Below are 19,986 nucleotides of genomic sequence, written 5' to 3' on the forward strand. Positions count from 1 at the left end.
CGCTGATGTTGAGTCTTACATTGACCTTGCCACAAACTGAACTGCTCACCTAGTAAACTCTGAACTCTCTTGCCTTTCTCTCCTACAGTCCAATGAGACTTCAGATCATGTGCTGCAGGGTAAACTGAAGCAACTAGCTCGCCAGGCACTGGACAGGTAAACTGCAAAGACTGAATCACTTCTACTTCAGAAACACAAAATGCCATGCCAAAGAAACTCTAATAATTTTGCACAATACTATATCTCTGTGTAATATGTTGGTTTGCTATTAATTCAATTTCACCACCAACTTCTCTATAAGTTCTTTCTCTACATCTGTATACTTCAGGGCAGAGGGACTAAAAGATACTCTTTCGAAACCCACACCCCAGGAAAAGCCCACTTCTTCCACTGTTAAAGCTCCTGCTCCTGTGAGGCAGTACCTACCCCTGGGTCCAGATTTCTCCCTCCATGATAAGCCACAGCCAGTGCGAGCAGTGCAGTCTAGTGAACCACAGGGCCAGCGCTACACACAAGAGGAGATAGAAGTGCTCAGGTACCAAGATCTTAAGCTATAGTTACTCCTAAATAAATTTAAATCTTGCTTTCTTCCAGCTAACTTTTCATATCCAATTTCCTGTTTTGTCTACTGAAGGAATACTTCCAAGATAAATGGAATTGAATATGTGCCATTCATGAGTGTTGACTTGAGGGAACGCTTTGCTTTTCCTGTTCCATTTTCGTGAGTACTTTTTGATGGTACCCTTTCAGATCTGCTATATTTTGCAAGACACAATTTGATAAATGTGCTCTTTCTACTTGTGAAAATGTTCTTTGCCAAGCTTTATTAAAGAAGAACCATAATTTACAATAATCTGCAGGGATAAATGTGGAAAGCTGGCCTTATCTCCTAAACAGACAGCCATCTTTTGTCGCTGGGTCCGACCTGATGACATTTGTAACAATCCCACCATGATTTTCACTGTGTCGAGCTTTAGCATCAAACAGGTGTCATGGTTTTCTGCACTCCACAATCTTAACACTAATCCCATGAGTTTTTGTGAAATATAACATTTACAGCCATTTTTTTAGCTGCTTTTAACATGTTTGTTGCTCCTGCAGACTGTGGTATCAGACTGTTCTTTTGTTGCCTCTTTGGCCATCAGTGCAGCATATGAGAGACGCTTCAACAAGAAATTAATCACGAGGTAGTTACGCATGCAGTTATGCGTGTTTTTCTTTCCCACAGATAATATCTCATGTATAGTGATTACTGTGTGTTTATAGCACACAGGAGTCCACAGTTTTGAATATTCCTACAATCAGTTTTATCATATTAAAACAACACAAATGGCAGTGATGAAACGTGTCTGTGTGTGTGATCGACAGCATCATTTATCCTCAGAATAGGAGGGGTGAGCCAGAGTATAACCCATGTGGGAAATACATGGTGAAACTGCACATCAATGGGGTCCCTAGAAAGGTACAAACACTGTGTTGTCTTGTTTTGGTAAAAAATCATGACAGGGCTGCTGTAAAATCATTAACGACGGGAGTATTCTGTGGTCCGATGCAAAGTTTATATTATGTGAGACTTTGCCATACAAATACCTGTGAATGAGCTGTTTAAACAATAATGTCTTTGGCTGAGCTTCATTAATGTTAATAATAAAGCCTGTGATTTGCTGCATGTGTCAAACTGCTGTTTTAGAATAATCAGCACAATTAGAGATTGGAGAATTCAACAGTGCAATGATATAAATTGAAGTCAAATATCTAGGGATTGATTACTTGCTAGTGACAAAGTTTTTTTTTTTTTTTTTTTTCTCGTAATTTTTCCTGTTCAGGTGATCATTGATGATTTCCTCCCAGTGGACCGCAATGGTGAGCTACTCTGCTCCTACTCAAGCAACCGAAACGAGCTGTGGGTTTCCCTTATAGAGAAAGCCTATATGAAGATGATGGGTGGATATGATTTCCCTGGCTCCAACTCTGTGAGTGTAAACTGCAAAGCTACATATTAATTTACATTTCAAGTATGTGAATTGTATAAAGTATTAGAAATGCACTTATTAAAAGAAGGCCTTGATTTACAATACATGCATTTTTTTAAAATGCATAACAGATTACGGTATGAACAGAAATGGACTGACAGAAATACATTAAATACCTGTATGAACAGAAATAGCATTGCATCCAGACTCACACAGATTAAGCAAGATTATAAATTAAGACTATGATCTTGCTTAATCTGTGTGAGTCTGGATGCAATGCTATTTGTTCATACAGGTATTTAATGTATTTCTGTCAGTCCATTTCTGTCCATACCGCAATCTGTTATGCATTTTAAAAAAAAATCATGACAAAAAAAAAAACAACAACAATGTGTTGTGACCCCTGAGGTCTACGACTTCTGAATTTTTCCTGATATTTTTTCCCTTTCTAGAATATTGACCTGCATGCGCTGACTGGCTGGATTCCAGAACGCATCGCTATGCACTCAGACAATCAGTCCTTTAGCAAGGACGACACCTTTCGCATGCTTTACCAAAGGTGAACACACATGCATGTAGAAACAAAGCATAGACTCGCACACACTTCTTGAAGTGTCCCAGTGCACTGTTCAAGGACTGTGTTTGTTTCACAGACAGACCATTTTGGCAGCACTTCTGACAATCAATGCCCATGTGGATTTCCATTAACAGGTTTCATAAAGGAGATGTCCTAATCACTGTAGCAACAGGTGTAATGACTGAGGAGGAAGGGGAAAGGTGGGGCTTAGTGCCCACACATGCCTATGCTGTGTTAGACATCAGGGAATACAAGGTCAGTTGCACAACCTCCTACCATATACTCATGACTATTATTGGATCTTATTGCTAGTGTATGTATAGAGATTGGTGGTAAATTACTGGGGGGGGACCACATAAGCTGTCTTATGTGTCTTATGGGCAGCATGGTGGTGTAGTGGTTAGCACTGTCGCCTTACAGCAAGAAGGTTCTGGGTTCAAGCCCAGCGGTGGACAGGGGCCTTTCTTTGTGGAGTTTGCATGTTCTCGTGTCTGCATGGGTTTTCTCCGGGTGCTCCAGTTTCCCCTACAGTTCAAAGACATGCGGTTAGGTTAACATAGGGCAGCCATGGCCTGAGGTTGGGCTGAAGTACCCTTGAGCAAGGCACCTAACTCACAACTGCTCCGTGGGCTCTGTAGCATAGCTGCCCACTGCTCTGGGTATGTGTGTGAGCTCATTGCTTACTTGTGTGTGTTCACTGCTTCTTATGGGTTAAATGCAGAGGAGGAAAAAGGGGAAAAAAATAGGTTAAATTAAATACATTAAATTTGTGACTATTTAAAAATCCATACTCATTCCTGGTCTTTAGGTGTTCTATTGTCCTATACTTGCCTGTCCAGAGGATTTTTCCTTTCTGCACTTAAATTTTGGTTCTGTTTGTCATGGGCTCCAGGGGAAGCGCTTCCTGCAACTGAAGAACCCTTGGAGCCATCTCAGGTGGAAGGGCCGCTACAGCGAGCGGGATGAGAAGAACTGGACGCCAGATCTACTGAAGTACCTCAAGTTTGACCCCAAAACTGCACAAAAGTTTGATAACGGTGAGGGAGTACCATGCAGTTCCAAACATAAAGTGAAGTAGAAAGACCTTCAAGACCTGTGAGCTAACATGTGGGCTGTATTCAAGGTGTGTTCTGGATCATCTGGGAAGACTTATGTCAATACTATGATGTCATCTACCTGAGCTGGAATCCTGGTCTTTTCAGAGAGTCATCCTGCATACACAGGTCAGTCTTCTACTGTCTCATAAGGTCATTAAATGATTGCCTTTCTACCCTATACCAGACCATGGCCATAAAAATACTTGTTTCTAACTGTCTGGCAGGCATTAAATAATTTCCATTTTAGACCTCTCTAGAGTAAATCTGTTCAGAAAGCTATGCAGTTGTGACTCATTGATCCTGATGCTGTGTATGCATGTCAGAACATAACCAGGTGTATGGATAATAGGTCTGTTTTATACAGGAAGCAAACTATAATAGCAAGGTATACCAACAATATAGGAGCTTATGAAAATAATCATGTGAGATGTGTAGCTGCACCTCCTGGTATGTAAAACAAGGAGAACAATATGAAGAGAAATATTGTGGGGATTTCAGTGACTCCACACATGGTGGAGGGCGAGTGATAGAAGTGCTTTCTGATGACAAAATAAGTTAAAAAGTGCATTAATGGGATAACAAAGCCCAAAGTGCAGTAATGGGAATGACATTATGGAGTTTAGGTCTTATATTTCCTGAACATAATGGAGACCATTGACTGAGTGACTGTGTCACTAAGCACATAGTGAGATTAAAGAGAGAAAAAGGGAGGTTCACAGTAGTCAGCAGTTTCCACCTTTAGCACAGTCGATGACTCAATACAGTAAAACATTTATTTAATTTTTTTTAAATCCCAAAAGTCTTTTCCTGCCCTGAATGAAATGCAGCTTTTGGAAGAGTTGTTCTTGTGACGTTTGGTTTCCTGGATTGTAGATAGGGGTGATTTTATATCCTTCCTTTTACTGGAAAAGTACTTGAATAAAGGTTTCCCTCTATATGTAGATACATGGTACCTACACAGGAAAAATCTGAGTTATTTATAAAATATTTATTTATTTATTTATTTATTTAGCTTCGCCTGGTAAATACAATGACGGATAGGCAGGGACACCACAACAGTACAAACCAATTACTGTGGGCCCAAATATGGCATATGGAAGCATAATTAATTAAATATCAACTACTTGGATGTGACCAGAGAGATGGATGTATAATGGTAGCATGCAAAAGACTAGAAATTCAGATAAGAGATTTTTCTTTTCATTTCCTTCAGTTATGAATGAGCAGAACATATACAAAAGATGGTCAATGCATATTTGAAATCAGAAGAGGAGGTATTTGTGTGTTTGTGAGTACAGGTGGGTCAGTGAAACAGCCTTGTAAATATCTAGTCTCAAAATATGCATTGATTTGGGGGACAAAGAGTTTTTGTAACGTCAGTGAAGAGGGTTGATGTAATTGCTCATGCACAATGATTTGCATTTTGCAGTAGCTGGGATGGAAAACAGGGTCCAGTGAAAGATGTATATAGTTTGGCCAATAATCCTCAGTACAAGCTGGAGGTGCAGTGTCCACAAGGTGGCGCTGCAGTGTGGGTACTGCTAACAAGACACATCACAGACAAGGTACAGTTGGTAACAAAGCATGGTCATTTTCATTTTTGATGTATACAGTGATCTTAACTGTTTATTCTTTCATCTGCTCTTTAAGGATGACTTTGCTCAAAACCGGGAGTTCATCACTTTAGTGGTTTACAAGAATGATGGCAAGAAAGTTTATTATCCAAGTATGTATCTTTTTATAAATAAAAAAATTTAGAAATAAGAAAATGAAGATGCATATTATATTTACTTTTTGTGCATTAAATACAACCCCGATTCCAAAAAAAGTTGGGACAAAGTACAAATTGTAAATAAAAACGGAATGCAATAATTTACAAATCTCAAAAACTGATATTGTATTCACAATAGAACATAGACAACATATCAGATGTCGAAAATGAGACATTTTGAAATTTCATGCCAAATATTGGCTCATTTGAAATTTCATGACAGTAACACATCTCAGGGCGGCACGGTGGTGTAGTGGTTAGCGCTGTCGCCTCACAGCAAGAAGGTCCTGGGTCCGAGCCCCGGGGCCGGCGAGGGCCTTTCTGTGTGGAGTTTGCATGTTCTCCCCGTGTCCGCGTGGGTTTCCTTCGGGTGCTCCGGTTTCCCCCACAGTCCAAAGACATGCAGGTTAGGTTAACTGGTGACTCTAAATTGACCGTAGGTGTGAATGTGAGTGTGAGACACATAGTCTGTGTCTATGTGTCGGCCCTGTGATGACCTGGTGACTTGTCCAGGGTGTACCCCGCCTTTCGCCCGTAGTCAGCTGGGATAGGCTCCAGCTTGCCTGCGACCCTGTAGAAGGATAAAGCGGCTAGAGATAATGAGATGAGATGAGAACACATCTCAAAAAAGTTGGGATGGGGCAATAAGAGGCTGGAAAAGTTAAAGGTACAAAAAAGGAACAGCTGGAGGACCAAATTGCAACTCATTAGGTCAATTGGCAATGGGTCATTAACATGACTGGGTATAAAAAGAGCATCTTGGAGTGGCAGCGGCTCTCCGAAGTAAAGATGGGAGGAGGATCGCCAATCCCCCCAATTCTGCGCCGACAAATAGCGGAGCAATATCAGAAAGGAGTTCGACAGTGTAAAATTGCAAAGAGTTTGAACATATCATCATCTACAGTGCATATCATCATCAAAAGATTCAGAGAATCTGGAAGAATCTCTGTGTGTAAGGGTCAAGGCCGGAAAACCATACTGGGTGCCCGTGATCTTCGGGCCCTTAGACGGCACTGCATCACATACAGGCATGCTTCTGTATTGGAAATCACAAAATGGGCTCAGGAATATTTCCAGAGAACATTATCTGTGAACACAATTCACCGTGCCATCCGCCGTTGCCAGCTAAAACTCTATAGTTCAAAGAAGCAGCCGTATTTAAACGTGATCCAGAAGCACAGACGTCTTCTCTGGGCCAAAGCTCATTTAAAATGGACTGTGGCAAAGTGGAAAACTGTTCTGTGGTCAGACGAATCAAAGTTTGAAGTTCTTTATGGAAATCGGGGATGCCGTGTCATTCGGACTAAAGAGGAGAAGGACGACCCAAGTTATCAGCGCTCAGTTCAGAAGCCTGCATCTCTGATGGTATGAGGTTGCATTAGTGTGTGTGGCATGGGCAGCTTACACATCTGGAAAGACACCATCAATGCTGAAAGGTATATCCAGGTTCTAGAGCAACATATGCTCCCATCCAGACGACGTCTCTTTCAGGGAAGACCTTGCATTTTCCAACATGACAATGCCAAACCACATACTGCATCAATTACAGCATCATGGCTGCGTAGAAGAAGGGTCCGGGTACTGAACTGGCCAGCCTGCAGTCCAGATCTTTCACCCATAGAAAACATTTGGCGCATCATAAAACAGAAGATACGACAAAAAAGACCTAAGACAGTTACTAAGAGAGCAACTAGAATCCTACATTAGACAAGAATGGGTTAACATTCCTATCCCTAAACTTGAGCAACTTGTCTCCTCAGTCCCCAGATGTTTACAGACTGTTGTCAAGAGAAAAGGGGATGTTTCACAGTGGTAAACATGGCCTTGTCCCAACTTTTTTGAGATGTGGTGTTGTCATGAAATTTAAAATCACCTAATTTTTCTCTTTAAATGATACATTTTCTCAGTTTAAACATTTGATATGTCATCTATGTTCTATTCTGAATAAAATATGGAATTTTGAAACTTCCACATCATTGAATTCTATTTTTATTTACAATTTGTACTTTGTCCAAACTTTTTTTTGGAATCAGGGTTGTACAGCTGGAGATTATTTTCAATTTATCAACTTATTAGGAACATCTCTTGTATCTAGTTGAATGTTGTGTGGACAGCCATTTTTAATTAATCTAAATGATTAATTAAAAATCTTTTAGATTAATTAATGCACGAACACATTGACACCAGCTTGTACTGTTCACGCAAAACATTGTACAGCAGCTTCAAACACAGCTCAGCCAGTCTGGTTGTAGAACCAAAATGAGCTACTTTATAACCATTGTTTGAACCTTAAACTCGTGTGGTTTGTGAGAAGTTGGATATACAAATAGACTCTCATGTACAGCTCTGTAAAAAAAAAATAAAAAAATTCTTTTCTTAGGAGACCATGGCAAAATTATCAGTTTCTCTGGTTTTACTATTCATAGGTATGTGTTTGAGGAACATGAACATTTTTGTTTTATTCCATAAACTACTGTCATTTTCCCCCAAATTCCACGTAAAAATATTGTCACTTGGGGCATTTAATTGCAGAAAATGACAATCAAAATAACAAAAAGGAGTATTTTCAGATCTTGAATAATGCATAGAAATCAAGATCATATTCAATTTTAAACAACACAATACTAATGTTTGAACTTAGGATGAATTCAGAAATCAATATTTGGTGGAATAACCCTGACCTTTAATCACAGCTTTTCATGCATCTTGGCATGCTCTCCGCCAGTCTTTCACATTGCTTTTGGGTGACTCTCTGCCACTCCTGGTGGAAAAATTACATCAACTTTTGTTTCATGGCTTGTGATCATCTATCTTCCTCTTGATCACATTCCAGAAATTTTCAATAGGGTTCGGGTATGGAGCTCGGGTTGGCCATATCAGGGTCTTGATCTTGTTGTCCTCCATCCATACCTTGACTGACATGGCTGTGTGGCATGGAGTGTTGTCCTATTGGAAAACCCAACCCTCAGAGTTGGGGAATATTGTCAGAGCAGAAGGAAGCGAGTTTTCTTCCAGGATAACCTTGTACAAGGCTTGATTCATGTGTCCTTCACAAACAAAAAATCTGCCCCATTGTAGCCTTGCTGAAGCACCCCCAGATCATCACTGATCCTCCACCAAATTTCACAATGGGTGTGAGACGCTGTGGTTTGTCAGCCTCTCAAGGTCTCCGTCTAGCCATTAGATGACCAGGTAAAGGGAAAAGCTGAAAATTGGACTCCTCAGAGAAGATGATCTTACTCCAGTCCTCTGCGGTCCAATTCTTATGGTCTTTAGCAATCCTCAACCTGGATCTTCTTTGCTTCTCATTGATGGACTTTTTTTTTTTTTTTTCTAGTTTTGCATGACTTCAACCCCACACAGAGGAGCCTGTTTTGAACCGTCCCTGCCATGCACTTAATCCCAGCTGCCATTTGCCATTCTTTTTGTAGGTCACCTGATGTCATCCTATGGTTGTTGAGTGACATCCGAAGGAGTTGACGATCATCCCGGTCAGTGGAGAGTCGTTTTCTCCCTCTACCAGTCTGTAACTTTTGTTGTTCTTAGTGTCTGCTGGTTGCCCTTGTTCTAAAAAGTGCCATCTTTGAAATTTTGAGGATGGAAGCAACCTGACGCTCACTGTATCTCTCTGCCAGTAAAGCCAGAATTGAACCCTTCTTTTCTCACTCAAAACTTTTATTTTTAACTCTTTTGGCATGATGAATAGATATTTTTGTATTCCAAATAAATTTAAGTTACTACTAGCACTGTTTTTGTCATCCAAACTGGTCCTATTGCAAGAGGATAGTGGTGACCACAGCAGTAGTTTTTATACTTTTCCTCGTAAAATAAGATTTGGTTCAGGTGATCACCTAATCAGTACCTCATTAGGTAAAATGATACCAGGATGGACACTGGCACGAAATGGCTGTCACACAGAGCGGTGCTGATTTAAGAAAAAAATTGAAGTGGTCTCTTAATTTTTTTTTTCTTCTTGTATGTGCATTCATAGGCAGCACGGTGGTGTAGTGGTTAGCACTGTTGCCTCACAGCAAGAAGGTCTGGGTTCGAGCCCCATGGCCAGCAAGGGCCTTTCTGTGTGGAGTTTGCATGTTCTCCCCGTGTCCGCGTGGGTTTCCCCCACAGTCCAAAGACATGCAGGTTAGGTTAACTGGTGACTCTAAATTGACCGTAGGTGTGAATGTGAGTGTGAATGGTTGTCTGTGTCTGTGTCAGCCCTGTGATGACCTGGCGACTTGTCCAGGGTGTACCCTGCCTTTCGTCCGTAGTCAGCTGGGATAGGCTCCAGCTTGCCTGCGACCCTGTAGAACAGGATAAAGCGGCTAGAGATAATGAGATGAGATGTGCATTCATTGCTTTTTAAAGCAAATTCTCTTCTCTCTGTTTCTATCATTTAGGTGACCCTCCCCCTTATATTGATGGTATCAGGATCAACAGCCCACATTACCTGACCAAGATTAAACTGACTAGTCCAGGAACTCACACATTTACACTGGTTGTCTCTCAATATGAGAAGCAAAATACCATCAACTACACATTAAGGGTAACTCTCTTTGTGTTCTGTATTTTACCTTGTGGAAGAGCAGCAACTTAGAAAATGTTATTGACATTTACAACATGAGCTGAAGCTCATTTTCTGTCGGCTGGCATTAGCCTCATTTCTTTTGATTGTGAAATATGATTTTATAATATATTGAAATAGCTCAGTGTGTTTAACTCACTGTGATGCTCTTTATCAAATTCCTGAGGGTGCCATTAGGTCATGCCATGCCATTTTCTGCACACGTCTGCAAATAGTATCGTATATGGAATCTTCATTCTGTAAAGATTAAGTATAATGTCATTTAGGAGTACCTCTAAGATTCATTAATATGAATTTGCTCTATTCCCTACCAGGTTTACTCATTGTGCAAGTTTAATTTCTCCAAAATTTTATCACCCTTCTCCCACACAAAAAGAGTAAGCAAGTTTGTATCATAAACTATTTATTGTTTGCTATGTGGTTGTATTATATTACTGGTTTTAATGAAAACCCTGTCTTCCTAATAGATAAATGGCCAGTGGAAAGGGATCAGTGCAGGAGGCTGTGGCAACTACAAGGACACCTACAAGAATAACCCAATCTACCAGTTCAACCTGGACAAATCTGGACCTCTGCTCATTGAGCTTCGAGGCTCCAGGTGAGACCGGCTGTCTCATTTCTGACACTTCATATGGCTGACACGTCTTTAGTTCTCTAAATTTCTATCTACTTTTTGATTTGGTGTTTTATATTAAGTTATTGCTTGCATGTAGATTTACAGATAAGTGACAGGAAAAGCAAAAAAATTTTAGTAAGGTGATGGGCCACCACAGAACAGCTTCAGTGCTTGGCATAGGTTCCACAAATCTCTGGAACTCTACAGGAGGGATGGACACCATTCTTGTAAAAGATCCTTACTCAACTCACCAACAAATGATGGTGGTAGTGAGGTGTTAATTTCGGTTGAGATCTGCTGACTGCAAAGGCCATGGCATATGATTTGCATCATAGCTCATACTCATTAAACCATTTTAGTGAGCCTTCATGTCTTATGGCTTTGCAGTATTGATTTCCAGTGACCTTTCCCTCTATTGGGACAAGTGGACACAAACCATACCAGCAAATTGTCTCCCACAGGATAACAGAGCCACTGTTTTTTCTGAATTTGTCAGCTGTGTATACTTGTAGATTCTTTTCTTCTAGGAAAGCCACTTAATTTGTAGAGACATAACAGTTAGCATGTTTTAATACACAATCAAAAATAAGGATCTTGTCAAGGGTCAGCCATTTATTCTCTAGATTATTTATGTAGCCAGGTCTGGTATAGAGCGGCACGGTGGTGTAGTGGTTAGCGCTGTCGCCTCACAGCAAGAAGGTCTGGATTCGAGCCCCGTGGCCGGTGAGGGCCTTTCTGTGTGGAGTTTGCATGTTCTCCCCGTGTCCGCGTGGGTTTCCTCCGGGTGCTCTGGTTTCCCCCACAGTCCAAAGACATGCAGGTTAGGTTAACTGGTGACTCTAAATTGACCGTAGGTGTGAGTGTGAATGGTTGTCTGTGTCAGCCCTGTGATGACCTGGCAACTTGTCCAGGGTGTACCCTGCCTTTTGCCCGTAGTCAGCTGGGATAGGCTTCAGCTTGCCTGCGACCCTGTAGAACAGGATAAAGCGGGTAGAGAGAATGAGATGAGAGGTCTGGTATACATGCCTAGCTGTGTCTTCTGTAGTGTTTTGAATGTTACTGGACTTCCTTCAACAGGCAGTACAGCGTGGGTTTTGAGGTCCTGACAGTGTCCACCGTAGGAGATGCAGGGACTTCAGGTATCCAGAAAAAGGGCAGTGGAGATTACAGGTAATGCACTGCTGTTCTCACACAGAGATAAGTGTACATGTAGGAGGCACTAATATTTTGTTGTACCAGAAGAACAAGTATCATATCAAGAATGGAAAAAATACAGAGAGAGCGCTACTGATGCTGATAGCGCCTGAAAGTGTCACAAAAGGGGAGGGGAAATAGTTGACAATTTTAATGAATTCAAACGTTCGTTATACATTTAAAATATTTTATACATAAATATACATATGGATGTTATATTGGATTATGCACTTTCTTCAGCATTCAGTAGAGAACCATGGGAATGTAACGCACCATTTACATGGCCTACACGTTTTACTATAAATAGACCAGTAGTCAGGGAGAAATTTTGTAGCAGGTACTAGAAAGCAAAATGCTGACTGAACTTAAAATTCCAGACTAAGAAAATACAACCTTGTACATGTAAAATATTGACTGCATTATTGTCAGCAGTGAGGTTTGGCCCCTTTTTGACAAACACGTATCATGATTTAAATGCTTTTTATTATATAGAAATGAGTGTTTTACTGGGAAGTACGCCACTCGCATTTTTCATATGAACTACATCTGGGGCATTGAGTAACACATTTTCCAGTGTCCTCACTAGTGCGGATATTGGTGAATTGTTTTGATTAACTTGTGTAGTTTTTGTTTGTGGATGTGTTTTATATAATAAAAAGAAAATTACATGTTGGCTTTAAGATATGAAGTTTAACTTGCATGTTTTTGTGGACTTGTCTATATAATAAGAATATTCCATGGTGGCGCGAAGATCTGAAGTTTATCTTCGTGTTGAAAAATTTCACTCATTCACTGCACTCTTGTGAAATATGTTCACCACTTGAAGATCATATTTTTGTACCATCTTGTAGCGTCCTCTAATATATTTTATACTGTTAGAGGAATGTAATATTAGGCAGTGAAGTGTATGGAAAGATGTATGAGGGATCTGCTGAAAATACAATCAGCAGCAGGGTGCTGGTGGCATGTTGATGCTTTTTCCATCACATTACATGTGTTTTGTAAACTTAAACTGAGTTTCTACTTGGACATATACAGTCAAGCTGGAAAGTCTGCACACCCCTTTCACCTTCTCCACATTTTATGTTAGACTTATTCTACAATAGATTTTCATTTTTTGCCTCAAACATCTATGCACAATCGCCAATAATTATGAAGTGAAAACAGGTTTTTAGAAAATATGGAATTTTATTTTCCTGATAAAAATAGGTTATTTAGGGGTTACATATCTGTACACACCCTTAGCCTAATACTTGGTTGATGCACCTTTTGGCAGCAATTACAGCTTCAAGGCATCTTGGGAAAGAAGCTACGAGCTTGGCACACTTGTTTTTGGACATTTTTGCCCATTCCTCATAGCATATCCTTGCAAGCTCCGTCAGGTTGGATGGGGAGCATCGGTGCACAGCCATTTTCAGCTCCTTCCACAGATGTTCAATTGGATTCAGGGCTGGGCTCTGGCTGGGCCACTCAAGGACATTCACAGACTTTTTCTCCGAAGCCACTCCTTTTGTTCTCTTTGGCTGTGTGTGTTGGGTCATGGTCATGTTGGAAGGCAAACCTTCACCCCAGTCCGAGGTCCAGAGCGCTCTGGAGCAGGTTTTCTTCAAGGATCTCAGTGTACTTAGCTGCATTCATCTTTCCCGCTATCAGGACTAGTCGCCCCCTTCCCACTGCTGAAAAACATCCCCATGTCATGATGATGCCACCACCATGCTTCACTGTAGGGTATGGCAATAGCCAGGTGATGAGCGGTGCCTAGTTTCCTCCAGACGTGATGCTTGGTATTCAGGCCAGAAAGTTCAATTTTGGTTTCATCAGACCAGAGAATCTTGTTTCTTATGGTTTGAGAGTCCTCTCCGTGCCTTTTGGCAAATTTCAAGCGGGCCGTCATGTGCCTTTTACAACCCCGATTCCAAAAAAGTTGGGACAAAGTACAAATTGTAAATAAAAACGGAATGCAATAATTTACAAATCTCAAAAACTGATATTGTATTCACAATAGAACATAGACAACATATCAAATGTTGAAAGTGAGACATTTTGAAATTTCATGCCAAATATTGGCTCATTTGAAATTTCATGACAGCAACACATCTCAAAAAAGTTGGGATAAGGGCAATAAGAGGCTGGAAAAGTTAAAGGTACAAAAAAGGAACAGCTGGAGGACCAAATTGCAACTCATTAGGTCAATTGGCAGTAGGTCATTAACATGACTGGGTATAAAAAGAGCATCTTGGAGTGGCAGTGGCTCTCAGAAGTAAAGATGGGAAGAGGATCACCAATCCCCCTAATTCTGCGCCAACAAATAGTGGAGCAATATCAGAAAGGAGTTCGACAGTGTAAAATTGCAAAGAATTTGAACACATCATCATCTTCATCAAAAGATTCAGAGAATCTGGAAGAATCTCAGAAGCATGCCTGTATGTGATGCAGTGCCGTCTAAGGGCCCGAAGATCACGGGCCCTTAGACGGCACTGCATCACATACAGGCATGCTTCTGTATTGGAAATCACAAAATGGGCTCAGGAATATTTCCAGAGAACATTATCTGTGAACACAATTCACCGTGCCATCTGCCATTGCCAGCTAAAACTCTATAGTTCAAAGAAGAAGCCGTATCTAAACGTGATCCAGAAGCGCAGACGTCTTCTCTGGGCCAAGGCTCATTTAAAATGGACTGTGGCAAAGTGGAAAACTGTTCTGTGGTCAGACGAATCAAAATTTGAAGTTCTTTATGGAAATCAGGGACTCCGTGTCATTCGGACTAAAGAGGAGAAGGACGACCCAAGTTGTTATCAGCGCTCAGTTCAGAAGCCTGCATCTCTGATGGTATGGGGTTGCATTAGTGCATGTGGCATGGGCAGCTTACACATCTGGAAAGACACCATCAATGCTGAAAGGTATATCCAGGTTCTAGAGCAACATATGCTCCCATCCAGACGACGTCTCTTTCAGGGAAGACCTTGCATTTTCCAATATGACAATGCCAATCCACATACAGCATCATGGCTACGTAGAATAAGGGTCCGGGTACTGAACTGGCCAGGCTGCAGTCCAGATCTTTCACCCATAGAAAACATTTGGCGCATCATAAAACGGAAGATACGACAAAAAAGACCTAAGACAGTTGAGCAACTAGAATCCTACATTAAACAAGAATGGGTTAACATTACTATCCCTAAACTTGAGCAACTTGCCTCCTCAGTCCCCAGACCTTTACAGACTGTTGTAAAGAGAAAAGGGGATGTCTCACAGTGGTAAACATGGCCTTGTCCCAACTTTTTTTGAGATGTGTTGTCATGAAATTTAAAATCACCTAATTTTTCTCTTTAAATGATACATTTTCTCAGTTTAAACATTTGATATGTCATCTATGTTCTATTCTGAATAAAATATGGAATTTTGAAACTTCCACATCATTGCATTCCGTTTTTATTTACAATTTGTAGTTTGTCCCAACTTTTTTGGAATCGGGGTTATACTAAGGAGTGGCTTCCGTCTGGCTACTCTACCATAAAGGCCTGATTTGTGGAGTGCTGCCTGGATGGTTGACCTTCTGAAAGGTTCTTCCATCTCTACAAGGATATGCTGGAGCTCTGTCAGAGTGACCCTCGGGTTCCTGCTCACCTCCCTGGCCAAGGCCTATCTTCCCCGATCGCTCAGTTTGGCTGGGCGGCCAGATCTAGGAAGATTCTTGGTGATTCCAAACTTTTTCCATTTACAAATGATGGTGGCTACTGTGCTCTTTGGGACCTGTAAAGCTGCAGCAATTTTTCTGTACTCTTCTCCAGATCTATGCCTTGACATAATCCTGTTTCTGAGGTCTGCAGATAATTCCTTTGACCTCATGGCTTGGAATTTGCTCTGACATGCACTGTTAACTGTGGGACCTTATATAGGCAGATGCTGGGAATCAATTGAATTTACCACAGGTGGACTCCAATTAAGTTGTAGAAACATCTCAAGCAGTATTAGTGGAAACAAAAATGCACCTCAACTCACTTTTGGGTGTCTTATCAAAGGGTGTGCACATGTGTACATATTTTACATTTTGATTTTTAATAAATTGGCACAAATGTCTAAAAACCTGCTTTTACTTTGTCATTATGGGCTATTTTGTGACAAAAAAATGATCTCAATCTATTGTAGAATAGGTCTGTAACATCATCAAACAGGGAGAGAGTATGTTTTATCACACAGATGTGTTGAAGCCAGTTTTTTTTTTCTCTGAACTTAGATACTTGCCTTCATTCTATTACTGTCTGAAAAAGTAAGGCATAGCATCAGTTAAACTCAGTTTCTGGGCTTGGTGTTTAATAGAAATGAGCCAATAAAAAGTGCTACATCTCTTTGATACATATCCCATTCTCACCTTCTGTTTCACCCTCCTCAGGTGTGGTTTCTGCTATATGGAGCTGGACCATGTCCCAGCAGGCATCTATAATGTCATCCCCACCACTTTCCTGCCCAAACAAGAAGGGCCTTTCTTCCTAGATTTTTTCAGTGCAACTCCTCTTCGAGTGTCTCAGCTCCAGTGACAACTCAGTAGCGACTAATATAAACTGTAACACCACAAAAGATCAAGGAATAAAACTTTCATACCAGTTTCCCCACTGGTATCATGCCTGTTGTTCCTCTGTTCTCATCAGTTATGTCTCCTGCCACAATGTATAGTTGAACAGCTCACAACAGGCTGTTTACTTGGCACTCTGTGGTTGGCCTGGCACAATACTTGGAATGAGCTATTAATGAAGAAGCATGTGCTCCATTATCAAAGCACTAAATTGTGTTGAACATGAGTGCATACTTTTTTTTTTTTAATTATTCCACTCAAAAGACTGCAATAAACTGTTTAGTGTTGTAAAGTACTTAGGGCTCTTACTTTGGTAACTGAAGTCTGGTGGGGCAGTATGTAATTGTATGAGAATGACAATCATAGCATTCATCTATGTATACATGGTTGGTTAGTCAAAATTATGTTAACTAATGGATTATTTTTCTCCTGCAGATAGACATAGGCCATGAGTGATGGATTAAATGATACTGTTGCTCGCTGGTTTTTGTGTGTTGAACAGGTTGAGACTGTCCTGTAAGTCATCTTGCACATATGATGCATGTTTTGTGAATTAATTGGTAGAAGCCATTTAGTGTTAATATAATTTTGACTAACCCTGTGTATTAAAACTATGCCAGATTAATTATTTTGCTACTTTACAAATTGCATTTTATTTCTGGGAAGGAATATGTTTTCTACTTGTGTTCAGTGATTATCTTCAGATTCCAGAAAAAAAAAAATCACACTGAAGCCAAATTAATATGTACAGTTATCTACTTTACAGCAAGTGCATCTCATCTTCAGTAATAAAGAATGTGGGTATTTATAGAGATGTTCCCCATGTTTAACCTTTTAATTTCATCCCTCAGACGCACTTATGTCAACTGAAATAAAATGAAGGTTCAGATCACCATTTTTATCCTGAAAATTGGTGTATGTTTGATGTGTTGTGCATAAATACATTTGGTAGCTGAGCTGAAGTCAGCAGCTGCCAGACATCATTGTCCTCATTGGAACAACAAACATGGAGTTCTAATTTGAGTCACAATGTTTTGATCACAACAGTAGCGACTTACAAGGAAGCTGCTGTTCCCTTAACACCCATGTGTGCTATAAAATGAGTCAATGGTTCTAAACAATTGTTTCCCTCCTGAAAAGCAGAATACCTTGCATGTTTAAGTAAAACTGCAAAGCACATTAGTGATAAAGACTTGATTAATGTTGTGAAACAACCAAATTGATCATACAATTCATCCTCTGTACATTTCCTTCCATTTTCCTTAACAATATTCAGCTATTTCTCTGTACTTAAGTCATAATTCAATTCTGCTTTACAGAAATCTGAAAGTAGATTTAGATCTGTAAATTTGTAAGACAGAAGAGAGAAATAAGATGTAAATGGGAACATATCCCCTTCTGCATGACAAGTGTGTGGGATATAGGCATCTGCAGGGTTTTGCAAAGACTTGAAGGAATCCATAGAGAGGGAGTGGGCTGAAGTTTTCAGGTGCAGAAAATAACCACCACTCTTTTGAAGATGTTTCACTTCTCTTTGCAAAATAGCCAGATGCTGCTGTTGAACTTAGGCAGACCAACATTGGGGGGGGGAAAGAAAGGGCTCCTGAAGAAATTACAATGATCAGAACATTACTTTATTTTCAGCCAGAAAACTACACAAGGCTACACCAAGCCAGGAAACAACCGTAATAAAATTAAAAAACAAAAAGCCACCTTTGATATTTCTACTATACACAAAAACAGCTACAACAAACAGGGTGGGGTGGTCCACAAAGGCTACATAGTCTACTAACTAGACTAAGGCCCTGTCCACACGGCAACGGATTCAGGTGACTCCGATACAATTGCTTATCGTTTAGGCCTGGCGTCCACACGGCGCCGGCGTTTTGGGTGCCCAAAACGCAATCTTTTTGAGAACGGGTTCCAGAGTGGAAAGATCTGGCAACGTTGCCGTTGTGAAGTCGTCTGGATGAGTAAAACGGATTTGTTTACGATGACGTCACAACCACATGACTGTGAATGCTTCACGCCGGGTAGAAGTGTAACGAATATCACCAGGAAAAAGCCTTACAGAGCACTAGTGAGAGTGAAACACGAGCTTGGATATTATTATTATTATTATTATTATGTTCAGTGTTAGTTCACAGTAGTAATGCAAGAAGCAGAATAGTGACAGTAATAGTGAAGCAAAAACATGCAATTGTACAAACACTGCAGCTCTACAGCAAAATATTCATTTATAAAATGGTCTGATTCTTAACACCAGTAGTGCCAATGATCTCATTGCGATGCGATGCGAGTTGTCAAGAAATCCTATAACTTGGTTCATGAAACGCGCTTACAAAATATTTTCACTGTGAATATTTATTGTGTAATGCCTGGTGCAAAGTGAGAGAGAGAGAGAGAGAGAGAGAGAGAGAGAGAGAGAGAATAGCCCTTAGGGCAGAGTCAATCCCGCCAGCAAAAATAAGGGGAAAAAAGGAGCGATCTCACCTCTTCAGATGATGGTTTAAGTCCTACAATACATTCCTCAAAAAAGGGCGTAGAAAAGCAAATTAATCCATCAACGTGTATCATTCAATTTATTACGGACAATTAAAGACGCCGCCTTCCGCGTACGTCATCCTCGTCGCCATTTTGGAAAGGTCAAAGCGGAGAATAAAGATTAGCTGCGTTTAACTGTACCAACAGGTTTACCGTCCAAACGAGATCACATGGGATTACCTTTCACAGGTGAGAAACAGCAAATTAATCCATCAACGTGTAGTATTCAATTTATTCCGGACCATTAAAGACGCCGCCTTCCGCGTACGTCATCCTCGCCGCCATATTGGAAAGGTCAAAGCGGAGAATAAAGATTAGCTGCGTTTAACTGTACCAACAGGTTTACCGTCCAAACGAGATCACATGGGATTACCTTTCACAGGTGAGACTGGAAAAATACTTTTCATTGTATTTGGTCATTATAATGTAATTTTACGAACAGATTTTCCTGACTTTGTGGCTAATATGAAGTCTCGCGCATAATAGTTTATGCGCATGCGTCCTTACTTCTATTCCCATACGAAAAAGAACAGTAAAGAACTTATAAGAGTTTACCACTGTCTTAGTAGTAAATCCTTATAAATATAAGGATAAATCCTTATAAGGATTTATAAATATATATGCCATGTATGATTTACTCCTGAAAGTGGCCCATTTTGCATTTTCCTCATACAAATTTTTTTATGAAAATCTAGTATGTATGAAGTGAACATTGTGCATGGTTTTTACAGATAATGTGTATGATGAATTACACCGTCTTTGTATGCTTCATGTAATGTTTGTAGTTTTAAATTATATTTTACAGTTTAAAATGTATATGCCTTTTATATGTAAATCCACATATGTTTGTGTTGGATTTACATATAAAAGGCATGTACATTTTAAACTGTAAAATATAATTTAAAACTACAAACATTACATGAAGCATACAAAGACAGTGTAATTCATCATACACATTATCTGTAAAAACCATGCACAATGTTCACTTCATACATACTAGATTTTCATAAAAAATTTGTATGAGGAAAATGCAAAATGGGCCACTTTCAGGAGTAA

At 40.2% G+C, this 19,986-nt stretch overlaps 1 protein-coding gene across 1 annotated transcript in view; it reads left to right on the plus strand.

Annotated features, from left to right (window-relative positions):
• The window catches only part of capn7 (calpain 7), a 29,126-nt gene extending 11,830 nt beyond the window's left edge, over positions 1 to 17,296 (plus strand). Inside the window, exons 4-21 of the mRNA XM_060922354.1 lie at positions 89 to 156; positions 329 to 535; positions 635 to 721; positions 861 to 987; positions 1,102 to 1,187; positions 1,369 to 1,462; positions 1,827 to 1,973; positions 2,426 to 2,532; positions 2,685 to 2,805; positions 3,443 to 3,587; positions 3,674 to 3,773; positions 5,077 to 5,212; positions 5,298 to 5,373; positions 9,816 to 9,961; positions 10,315 to 10,377; positions 10,468 to 10,598; positions 11,694 to 11,786; positions 16,207 to 17,296. Coding sequence (XP_060778337.1) covers positions 89 to 156; positions 329 to 535; positions 635 to 721; positions 861 to 987; positions 1,102 to 1,187; positions 1,369 to 1,462; positions 1,827 to 1,973; positions 2,426 to 2,532; positions 2,685 to 2,805; positions 3,443 to 3,587; positions 3,674 to 3,773; positions 5,077 to 5,212; positions 5,298 to 5,373; positions 9,816 to 9,961; positions 10,315 to 10,377; positions 10,468 to 10,598; positions 11,694 to 11,786; positions 16,207 to 16,351 — 2,079 coding nt within the window. The 3' untranslated portion in view covers positions 16,352 to 17,296. The remainder of the gene's footprint in view (positions 1 to 88; positions 157 to 328; positions 536 to 634; positions 722 to 860; positions 988 to 1,101; positions 1,188 to 1,368; positions 1,463 to 1,826; positions 1,974 to 2,425; positions 2,533 to 2,684; positions 2,806 to 3,442; positions 3,588 to 3,673; positions 3,774 to 5,076; positions 5,213 to 5,297; positions 5,374 to 9,815; positions 9,962 to 10,314; positions 10,378 to 10,467; positions 10,599 to 11,693; positions 11,787 to 16,206) is intronic.
• Positions 17,297 to 19,986: the final 2,690 nt, after the last annotated feature.

Source organism: Neoarius graeffei, chromosome 5 (assembly GCF_027579695.1).
Source record: "Neoarius graeffei isolate fNeoGra1 chromosome 5, fNeoGra1.pri, whole genome shotgun sequence".
Taxonomy (NCBI): domain Eukaryota; kingdom Metazoa; phylum Chordata; class Actinopteri; order Siluriformes; family Ariidae; genus Neoarius; species Neoarius graeffei.